The 12,075-nt window shown below is 39.9% G+C and overlaps 1 protein-coding gene across 2 annotated transcripts in view; it reads right to left on the reverse strand.

Moving 5' to 3' along the window:
* Window positions 1–12,075, reverse strand: part of LOC102675213 (neuroligin-1) — a 254,115-nt gene that overhangs the window by 240,046 nt on the left and 1,994 nt on the right. For both annotated transcript variants that reach the window (XM_031515378.1, XM_006610067.2), the window contains exon 2: window positions 11,839–12,075. In XM_031515378.1, the coding sequence (XP_031371238.1) occupies window positions 11,839–12,034 (196 nt within the window). In that variant the 5' untranslated portion in view covers window positions 12,035–12,075. The remainder of the gene's footprint in view (window positions 1–11,838) is intronic.

A 12,075-nucleotide genomic window follows, 5' to 3' on the forward strand; every position in this document is an offset into this window, starting at 1 on the left:
TCTTTCTCTGTCTTGACAAAGAGATTTACAAAAGTGATATTTAATGATAGATAGTGTAACTTTTTTTGGAAACACTATTAGTTTTTTTTCGAAGAAAAAATACGGATTTGAATGGGAGGAAGAGGTAATTAAAATTCACACGGTGATTCGGTTGGGGAAGAAGAGAGTGAATCGGGTCGATCAAAAGGGGGTATCGATTTTCAACGAGCGTCGTCCTCCCAAGACGGGAAACGCGGGTGCAGTAATAAGAGACGATAATAGTCATTGTTATTTCATTAGAGGGGAGAAAAAGAGAGAGAGAGAGAGAGAGAGAGAAAGAGGGAGAGGGAGAGTAACGAGAGCGACGGATTTTATTGCCCTCCTTTTAAGCCACGGCACGTTTTACGAGATTAACGAGAAAGAGCATCGTCCCCTGCAGTAACCGAGCTATTGTTGAATCACGCCGCAGCCCTTACAGCTTATAGGCACCGCGGTACGCCCTCACGCGTACCCGCCAATTATTGCGTCGTTAAACCCTTTGTTAACGTTTCGAACCCACTCTTGTCCTTCCGTTCCTACGGAATTTCGGTGATCGACCGAAGCTTTTAACGCATCGCTAGGGAGGATGCAAACCTCCCTTTAACCCTCCCTCGATTGATATACCCGAGAGTTTGAAAGATTCAATAGTCGGATCCACGACGAATTTAAATCTATCTGTTGTCGTCTCGTTTACAATCCTTAAACGTACGATTATTTTGACAACGAAATTACATTGCATCTCGTAATGTACAAACTTCGTTTCAAAATTTTATGAATATTTTTTTCTTTTTTTTTACTCTCCCTTAGGAATTCTAGGGTTAATCTCGAACTAATCTCCATGAAACTTTCAGCGAAATTAAAAACTTGTAATTTAACTTTCATAAAGTAATTCCTTTTTAATAGAACGAGCTACTCGTTCTTCCAACTTACACCGCAACTCCCCCTCTCCCTCTCCCCATAAACTTCCTTCTAATTAAATCCCTTCCTTCCGAATCTTAAAAACCCATAATTATCTCAAACGCGATTTATCGGTGTTTTATTTACGATTAACCTCGATACCAAACCCACCCACCCACGAGTGAAGCGTCCACTTCGAACGAAACGAAACGACCGCCGTTCGTAGCTCTTCGTGCCGCGCGAAGTCTCGTAAATACGAGACGAAATATACGCGAGAGTCGAAAAGTCGAAGGAGTCGTTAATCGAATAGTTTCATCGAGATTTCCATTTTCCAGGAGGAAAAATTCCTTCTCGCGGCGCGAATTCAACGTCACCGCAATTATTTTCACCACGGTAAGCCTGCGTACAAACCGTCAGCTGCGACGCTTGGCTGGGATCAAGGCCGAAACGAAGCAAGAGGGGACGAACGTGGAAGAGGGTGGCGAGAACGTGGCGAAAAGATGGGGGCAGGAAGAGAGAGAGAGAGACCGTGCAAAGAATCCCTCCTCCGCGACCTTTCTTCGCGTCCAACCATTTCCTCCTTGCCCCGCGGCGGTTTCATTCGACCATTCGACCATTCGACCGGTCCACCTGGACCGGTGGAAAAGTCTTTTTTAATGACTATTCCTGGAACTCCTAAGACTCGAAGCGGCCATTACAGGATTATCATCCTTTTTTTTCGCTCCTTCCCCTCCTGCGAATTCTCCATCCGCGAGACTACCGATGCCTTACACCCCCTCCTTCCATCCACCCCTTTCCATCCGTAATTCAGAAAGTTTGGTCGGATTAAAAATGTGACCGAACTCTCCGAGCGGCCCTCTTTGTTTCTTCCTTCCATTTTTTGGGTGACTTTTAAACGTAATGCGATTCTCTTGTAAAAAAAAAAATCTTCAAACGGTTTCGAAGAAAGGAAAAGGGAGAGGAATGGGAAGAATGGTGGAAAAATTGCTTGAAATCGAATATGGGTTATGTCGATAAATACGGTAGATTTGAATATATATACGAGCAAGTTGTAAATTAAATCAAGATTTATTTAAAAAAAAAAGAAAGAAAGAACAAACGATATAATTCGATTACGTATGCAAAACGCGAACGCTGTTTTCTTTTCGAGTGTGTATAATCGGTGGAAAGAAGAAATTTGCAGGCAACGAAGTTATAAATTAGCGAGTGGTGGCTTTTAAAAAGGAGCCTACGGTGAAGAGATTACGCTGGCAAGGCGATGAGCCTTATGTAATCATAAAACTCATCGAAGGCGTGTACCGGATCACGTGCACGTCGTTACGTGTTTTATAAAGGACGCTTCGTTAGCGTAGAATAAAGGGGAAAATTAAATTCATAGGAGGTCTAGAAGGAGGAAAATGGTGCATCCCTTTGAAAAAGATAAGCTTAATCCATATGTATCGTTTTGCAGGGAAGGCCACTTTGTATCACGGACAAACTTTTGCAATATTTTTTCTCTTCATCACGGATTCTAGTATTTCTCATGCGCAAACAATTTTAAAAATTTCGTTAAAAATTCTCTCACGAGAATTATAGAAATTATAGAAGAGATATACATTTAATTTTGTTTTTTTTATTTCTTTATAATTTGGAATATCGACATACGCGTGTTTCCTTGAAGATTCGTATTTATAAAAGGTTAACTCGTGATCGCGACTTGTGCACGCAAACAATAACCGTTCATCGGGTGCTGCGACCGCCGTAAAATCAATAAACTGGCATCCTAGCTGATAGATTCTATTTAAAAAGAAAAAACAACGTTTTTAAACGTGCGACAACTCGCCTATATCTAAAAACAGTTGACGAATTCCGATAAAAAATCCTAGTTCTGGAAGATGAAAAATTGGCGCGTATCGCCAAGCGAAACGAAGCATCCGAGAGAAAATCGTTAAGAAAATCGCAAATGGATGTTCGATTCTTTCTCGAAGACGCGCAAAAGGATCGGAGGGTGGATTAGCCGCGGTTAAGTTGCGGAAATTAACTGCTATTAGTAATGGAGAAGGGAGTACTGAACGATTCCGCAAGAACTTTAGAACGTATAGTTCTTGGACCAAGAGTAACCAGCCACCCATGAATTCCGTTTCAATATTAATTCTCCGGAAGGAGACGTTGTTTCAGCAAGATTCCAACGAGAATATAGTAAATGTAGTCGAAGGAAATAATAGCATTATTTCCAGCCATCTAACAATTGAGCAAAAAGATAATATCCTTGAACAATATTCCTTCTAAAGTGTTTTTTAAATTATTATAATTATTCTTTTAAAATATATTTGAAAAATTGGAATTAATCCACTCGACTCTTTTCTCCTCTTATAAGCTCTCCTTTTATATTCAACTATACACCACGCACGTGCTACGTCGATAGATGACCTGCAGTCCAAGGTTCAAACATTCACATACGAGCTTTACATACGGATACGAGGAGGGGAGGAGGAGGATACGCAGAGGAATACGCGATTCATCGTCAAGCCGTCGATAAATCAGTTTTCGAGCCGTGTAACGCGAGCAATCCTTGCGTCAACCCGTTAATCTTTCGGCCGTGATAAATCATCGCTCACTTCCACACTGCTTACGATCAATTTCTGGTGACGCTCAAGTTGCGCTTATTATTTTCCAGTTAGCTCGTATAACCCCTTGGAAGCGACAACAACTTCTTCGTCATGATCATAGTAGTCGTTTCCGCGTAAACCCGGCCCTTCTGCAATATCAGATCCTCGTATAATCCCTTTAGCATGCGCAATGTTCCCGACAGGATGGTGTATACTTTTGTTGTCCGACCCTTGTATATATCGTTTCGTTTATCGCGAACAAGTTTTCCAAGCAAATCCGAGGCTTGCTTGAAACGTCTTACTAACTTCCACTTTCTTGCAAACACTCGTGTTTATTCTAACTTTCGCACTTAAAGCTAAGCATTTGAGACATGCTCGAAGAATATCGATTTTCGGATATCACCAAGAATATTGATCGGTTATAACAATGCATCTTCTATCGTATATCTCAATACGTTATAATTCCTTAAAGAATATAAAAGAAAATATATATATATATAAAAGTATTGGATTCGTAATTTATATGCGTGAAATTTTAACAAAGGTTCTCGAGATAAGCTGGGATAAAGACGAGCGTAGAACACGATCCTCTCAGAAGTGCATGAAAAATGCAAAACGCAAGAGCAAAGGCTAATCGCGCTTAATAGTTCGTGCCACGAAGCCGTATATTCTATGGAGGGATAAGTCGAATCGAGAGGCTCGACGGGCAAGTTGACTTCCAAAGCACTTTGACGACAGAAAGACAAAATCAACGTCCACGTCCGGGATGTCTTAATCTGTCGATAATTCCGAATATCAACTCCTTCGAAGAAATTTGTCCATTTGACACGTCCTCGCTCCTTTCTCTCGCGGATTTACAGGGGTAATAAATACTTGGAAGGCGTTATTCCTTTTTTCGTGATTAATGATAACGGTTGAATTCCTCTCGAAAGAAGAAGACGCATAATCGGATTGTCCGCTTAAACGTTAATAAATTTAGGAAAAGGGAATCTCTTTCTTCGACTTTCGAACTTTCGAACATCCATTCCCAAGCGCGCATTTGAAAAATAATTTTCTTAAATAAACGTTGCCGAGTGAGCAAAAGGGCGGCAGATCTTCCCGCCATTTTTCACCCGACCGCAAAGTTGGTAGCTGTTCCACCAATTTAAATATTTATCTGTCCGATACTCTTTTCACGCTTTCAGTCGGCTCTCCCTAGCGAAATCCATTACGGACCATTCACCTCCGATTCTGCAGCTGACAGCTCCATCAAGCCCCGTTGGATGATTGGACCGTGGAGAGTCTTGCACGGTAAGAGAAGCATCTCGACGGGAATTCACGCAATAGCTTTCAATTATTCCTTACTATCCCACATCACGCATGTACGTAACTACGATCGATTACGTTTCCTCCTTGTTGTTTCTTCTACGTTTATAACTGTCGTGTCTTATCGACACGATTCTTGTCTCGCGATTCGACGATTCCATTTTATCTTTAACTACACGCGTTTTCCAAATTTAATACCGTACTCGGTGGTCGGAGGGAGTTTATCGCGAATTGTCATCGGTTAATATCGTAATGGGCGGTCTAGGAATTAGACGTAGCTGGGAGAAGACTGCCGGGTATAGACGATAATAACTTCCTGAATTTTCCGCCCATTGTCGGGAAACGTTGCAACTTGTTCAATAACTATTCCGGTTTTCGTAGTATCTAACACGACCCGACCTCTTTAACGGTGTCTCCTGCAGCCTCGCGAGGATTGCATTACATAGGGTATAAACGAAAACTGTTCCCCGGTATTAGAAACGTGGAGCTTTAAGTAATTCCACCATCTGACGCTTTGTATGATCCTTCTCTCTTTAATCCGTGAAATTATTAATCGTCAAGTAACAAGAGGGAAGAAAAGAGGGTTGAATAACGAGAAGGGTCAAACGGTTTTTCGATTATTTATATATAAATTTCGTATTCTCGTTAATTTCGTATGAAATTGCGAAACACCGACAAGCGACGATCTTGAAAATTCGCGACTCAACGAAACTTTTTGAAAATTATCTTTTGAAAGGGATACGTTCCCTTTCAAAGATAGATAAGAGATACGAACGAGAATCTTTTGTTATTTCACGTTCAGGTGGATATGCGATACAGATAAGAAACGTAGGAGTAAGAGGCGAAGGGCGAAACGTTGGCCGCATCGGCATTCATAAATCAACTTGGGGGGGAGGGGGTGGCATGTTTAATGCATGTTTTTCAATTGTTTCAGAGGTCGCGTATTCACGGTGCTATTCCTTCCATCGATTTACGGGTTCCCGCTGTATTGTTCGAATTGCGGACATCGTTATCGGGTTTGATGCTTTTCCTGTATCCTTTTGATCCGCGAGGACGAGGAAGCGCGCGGACTTTCAAAAAAATGGTGGACGGATCGAATGAAATTTATGGACGCGGGGAGGGGAGGCCGCGATGAATGGCGAATATTCTCCGATATTTTATAATCTGAAGGATCGATCATCGATCCATCGATCAAAACTTATCTCCCGTGTTTATCATTCGAAACTGAGCTTAAAAGCTTTTGAAATTCATCAATATCTCGAAATACAAATATAAACGGGTAATTTTATATCAAATCGCATTAACGTGGAGAGCAGCTTGTTTTCCCACTTCCCTCCTCGTTCTCTTCTATATTTATATTTAACCAGGAAAACACGAGAAATTATATATATATATATTCGTTATATATATATAACGAATAAAATGAAACTTGGGATATTTTATACCCCCCCGTCCTGAACCCACTTTTTCTTTTTATGTACACACATTCATTGATGACGCCCGATCATCAGCCTTAATCCTTCCTCTATTTCCGCGTTTTCAAATTATTGATCGAAATTAAATTATATCGAGAACATTTACCGAGATAATTTCATTATTGGAAAAAAAAAACTCCGATTGATTTTTAGAAAAAAGAAAAAATTGTTTCCATTTATTCGATAAATTTTTCCGCTTTAACCGTCGGTGTAATATTTTTTTTTTTTATAAGCTTTGTAAAAAAAAATCGATATCACGTCAACCGAAACGTTAATTTTCATTACGAACGAAAATTTTGATATCAGATCACCACGGATGGATGCTTTCTTTAAATTTTCCAGCGGCGGTTAGATGAGACGGGAGACAAAAATTGCGCGGAGTTTACCCTCGACAAATCTATTATCCGGATGATCCGATATATAACGATGCGCAACAGGATTCCCACCTAACCCCAACACTTTGCCCCCAACGTGAAAAAAGAGCAGCGTTATTCCTCTGCAAAACGAGTTCACCCTCGCCGAAATTGAAAAGTCCTACGCCACATCGTCGACTCGCGGGGGCACATGTTTTTCTTTGCGTCGTTCCTACCTCCTCCGTGTTATTCCGTAGATTCCATCCGATCGTGATCCCTAAAATACCGTCAAAATATCCTATCTATTTCTGACCGTGAGGGGAAAGACGTGTTATCGCGTCTCCAAGAGTAGAGATGATAAAGGAAAAAAATATCAAAAATATACAACGAAAATAAAAGTAATAAATTGTTATACATTGCTTCCGTGTAACAAACCGTATAGTTTTTAATTACAATGCTCTGATATTTTTAGATTCGAACGGATCGTTTATGAAATAAATATATATGCAATTTTCATTGAAATAACGTTCGAGGGAAAATATTCTTTCATAAAGCCAACCACACGCTCGGTGGATCGCGATTTTTTCCAGCTCGCTCAGCATTTAAGCGATGCAGGGTCAAGTGGTGCTGTTTTTCTTAGGTCAGCGCAACGCGTGGCGTGCACAGGGTGTGTAACGTGCCAAAAAATGCAAACCTCGACGACGGTAAAGCGGTAAGATGTCCTCTATTCGTGCCATCCTTTATCGTTTTCCTCTTTCTTCTTTTCCCTTTTCTTCTTTTAATTCTCTACGGTATCGGATATATGAATCAATGAGTGAGTAAACAGTGGTGTTGGTATTCGCGCATCTTCTAACCTATACACGTAAGATAGCACCACTTTAATTAAATTTGATAATTAATCGTAGCGTGTAAAGACCGTTTACGAGGCTTGATCTTATCAGTCGTCATGTGCCTCGATGATTGCACCTATAAATTAGATCCGCATATATACAGACCGATCTTATCTCTCGATAATCTTGCGTCATATTGCATGCCAAGGATACGTTTCCCTTAATCCAATAATGACTTATTCTAATTGAAAATAATATGTATGGTAAATTATACAAAGTATACAAAGAATAATTTCACTCTGAATTTTCAATCTAATATATAATTTTCAATCTAAATAGTTCCGAGAAAATTTCAAAGTGTTAAAATATCGATTACTTCGAGAATAAAAGGAAAAAAAAATGCTATTTCGAGCCTCCTTTTACCTTTTTTATTCGAGCCATTCTTTTCCATCCGACCAAATATATCCCATAAAATACCAAACTGTCGCGCTTCACTTCTAAAACGTACACGATTCGCTCTTCCATGTACGAAGAATCGATCGAACAACTGTAGAATCTTTAGCATGAATCGGGCAACCCTTTTCCAATCGAATACCGGGAGGAAGAAACACGAAACGTTGCTGGGAATTAGCATAACAAGATTCCACGGTGTACGTAATGCGGGAACGCCACCGGCTTGCCACAGATTTGCATGGTCCATTTAAATACAATTTCTTTTCCTCGATCAAGAAATTACGCGAAGCGCAACCCCCTCCCATCTTTCTGCCTTTGGACAGGGGTATACAATGGCGAGATGGATCAAAAGGATTTTGCGTTAAAGCGAAGAAAAAAAAAAATCGACGATTCTTCATCGTTCTTCCACCCTTACACGCCCTCCCCATTCTCTTGTCTCGGATCTCGCGTGTTATGCTAATTAATTCCGCCTGTATATTAATCGCGGTACCCTTCATGGTTGGCACCGCATGATAGACAGCTCTGCCTCGAATAATCAACCCCCTTTATTTTTCTGTTCGTTAATGTAAGAAAAGGGTTGCCCATTAATTATACAATCTCGCCGCGAGATACGGTTTTAATTAAACGGGAAAATATTAACGTATATTTATTTATTTAGAAGAAGATTGATACATTTTTAGGCGCAACGTTTGCATAATGTATGAAAATTGCATTGAATTTTGAACAATTTAATTAAGGTATTTATCAACAGGCAGAGAAAATACACGGGCAATTTAGATTTCAAATTAGTGGAAAAATTCATTAGAACGGATTGGGGGAACGGTATTTCAGCGAGATTGTTTATTATGAATGAGCGTTGCGTGGAAGCGTTTTAGAGTATCGAGGAATAATAAAAACAGAGAAGTTCGCGAAATTTTCACTTATCGCGTCGCTCGAGTCAATCGAATCTGCACAAAGTTATCAAATTGTACGGTAATAATGCGATTTCATTAAAATTCTTAAAATCCACCGATCCTAAAAAAATTAATTAAATTCCTTGCTTCGCGTAGACCTTCGAGTACAATAAGAGCGTGCACGGACAGAGCTCCACGGAGCAGAGAGCCGTACACGGTCCGATGAAAAATCCCAATACGATTTCACGAACAATTACGTATCTCCCCTCGGAAAATATTTCAACGATACATTTTACCTCGCAGCCCGTATCGATTACCGAATCCCCGTGGCTCTTCGGATTCAAAGGTAAAGAGGGAACGAATCTCTGAAATTTCCGCTTCCTGGACGAAAAGTAAACGGCGCCCGTTTTCTCGGCGCGGTATCCAACGTCTGGAACTGCTTTCCTCGTGAGAGGTTTTCGCGTCGTTTTTCACTCGGCGGTTCACAGCCGGCAACCGATAAACGAAAACCGAGAGAAGATAGAAACCGGCCGCCCGAATCCTTCGGAACAAATGCTCGGAACGTGTTGGCCACCACCTACGTGTGCGTGTGTGTGTGTGTGCGCGCGTACGTAGATGCAGAGAACGGCGCGTTTTCGCCGTTTCAAGCGATCTGCAAACACGGCTATGTTGTGGATTATGTGTAAGTATCGCGAAACGGTGAAAATAAGCGGGCGGAAGCGGGATCGAACGGAATCGGGCAAGGCGCAATCCCGGCGGACTTGCGCGCCAACGCATATCTCTCCGCATCGTGAATCGACTAACTGGTGTGATTGTCCACCCACCGACGGAAATGCAAATTTACCACGCCGCGTTTGTTTTTTCGTTTCATTCGGAGACGGTCAGTTAGCGATTTAAGCTGAGAATGGGCTGGGAGTAGGTGGGTGAAAAACGGTTCGCGGGGTTTTAATTAATCGGAGGTTTTTGTGCGAAGGTTTTGGAAGAATGCAAATATGAAAGTTTAGTTAAGAAATACTTCAATGAGATTTGCATCACAGGTGAGGATATTGAGTATATCGATGGAAGTTCAGGATGGAGAAAAAAGTTCTTTCTTAAGTTTATTATAAATTCTATTATTAATTCTATAGAAAATTGTGAAAATATTGATTAGATTTAAAGATACTTTATCCGAAAAATCTTATGATTTTATACGTACATGCATACTTTCGTAGAGCGAAGTTTGGAACAAATTAAAATCGACGAAGGATAGAATTTAATTTAAGTTCGATAATTTTGTAACGATTCCCTTGTCAAAAATATTCGCGAGAAATATGAAAAATTGATGGCACGCGAGCAGGATAAGGGGATGAATCGGAATGACTGAGGGGGATAGGGTGATCAGGTGAATTCCACGGGTGCAAAACGATTTATGAGAAACGAACACCCGGCTGTAAAATAACACTTCCCATTCAAATCGGCAAATTAATGGTCGTTTTCATGGATTCTTTGTTTGCACCGTCCCGACAATGGCTGGCTGCTGGGTTATTATTCTGAAATACTACTATGTCCACCGAGTTGGAGCAGAATCCGCGGAACGTACGCGGCCATCCCTTGTCGGCAACTTTTTTCCCACGGCCATGTCGCCAAGGCTGAATTAGAAACAAGGGATTTATTCGTGGAAACGTATAATCCTCCTCTAATCGCGCATCGTTGCGTAATTTTATCAAAATTTTTAATATATCTAGTCCATGAATCGAGAGAGAGAATATCAAAAAGTTGAAACATTTCAATTATTTCAAAATTATAGTAAAATTCCGAATGGTAAGTAAAGTATTGTTTTTATTGTATTGATTATGTATTTATTTACGTTATTCTCTATCTTTGATTCATTTTTCTTTATTCGTTTTGAAATTTATTTGAGCTTATTACAATAATATCGAGTTTATTTTGTTAACTAAGTTACGAAAATGAATTTCTAATCTAATTAACTTCTCACGTAGCTCATGCAATAAATTCTTTAACATGGATTGAAAAAGTGTATTTTTATTATCAAGACGGACATTAAAATCGTCGAGGAAATAAAGAATTTTTTCTAAACATCTCTCGTTTTATTCTGTTCTGTATCTGTATCGAAATTAATCCATGTCACACGTTTAGAAATCCTTTGACAAATCAGAATATCGATGAAAGGCCGTTAAAGAATCGATGCATATTTCTACCTTTGGAAAAGATCTCGTCGCAATCATCGCGTACAAAGGATGCCGCGTTCAAAATGAAAACGCGAAAAATAGAAAAGAGACATGCGAACGCATTTAAAATAGTCCTCGATTTTCACGATAACGATTTCTATTCACGCTAGGATCTGGAATGTTCTAAATAAAATTTTCTGCGCGAACGATAAGCTATTAAATATCTCGTGGATTGTTATAGGAATCGTGCAAAATCGCTCGTGAAGAAGAAGATGTGAAAGATAAACACGTGGGCCGTTCATTTGTTCCAGAGCAGCTATATCCACATGGCGACCATTCATTTTATGTGGAATTCCGCTCGTGTTTAGATGAAATAAAAGCAAATAAAAGTACGTGGCACAAAGAAATTCTTCGATCTTAACTGCGAATCAACATGGATATTTGAGAAATATAAGAATTCTTTGGTCCAATTTCTTTGGTCCGAACATCAATAGTTTAAATCGATTAAGAAAAATATGAATTTAAGATATACAAGAACAAATAAATAAAATTATTTATACATGTATATTATATGTTCAAAAAAATATTTAAAATACGTAAAATAGTAGTTAATAATCTTTCTGAAAGAATTTTTTAATCTGTAGAATTGATATGAAGGAATAGATGTAAAGAAAGTTGTTCAAGTTTCATGCAACGATTTTCCGACGATATAACGGAAATGAGCATCCTACTGAGATAACCAAGGATCCTGGTGAGCAGGAATAATTTCAATTTCGTTGCAAGTTTACGTTTAAAAACCATTCAAATAATAAAAAGAGCTTCTATTACATAATTATTAGAAAATCAAAACAGATTTACCTTGGACCGGTGCGTAGACGTTTAAGTACAAGCAATCCTCGCTCTGGTTCCTTAGGTAGGGTAACAATCTCCTCAAATACTCGACCCTTCCTTTCGGCATTTTGTCACTGAGCTCGGGCAGCCTTTGGGGACAGACCGGTCCGAATTTGTCCGCCACTTTAACGCCGTGCCACAACGCGCTGCTCACAGGAGGCATGAAACGCAACGAGCCGATCGGCGGCGACGCGTACGGAACGC

Source organism: Apis dorsata, unplaced genomic scaffold (assembly GCF_000469605.1).
Source record: "Apis dorsata unplaced genomic scaffold, Apis dorsata 1.3 scaffold_68, whole genome shotgun sequence".
NCBI classification, from domain to species: Eukaryota; Metazoa; Arthropoda; class Insecta; order Hymenoptera; family Apidae; genus Apis; species Apis dorsata.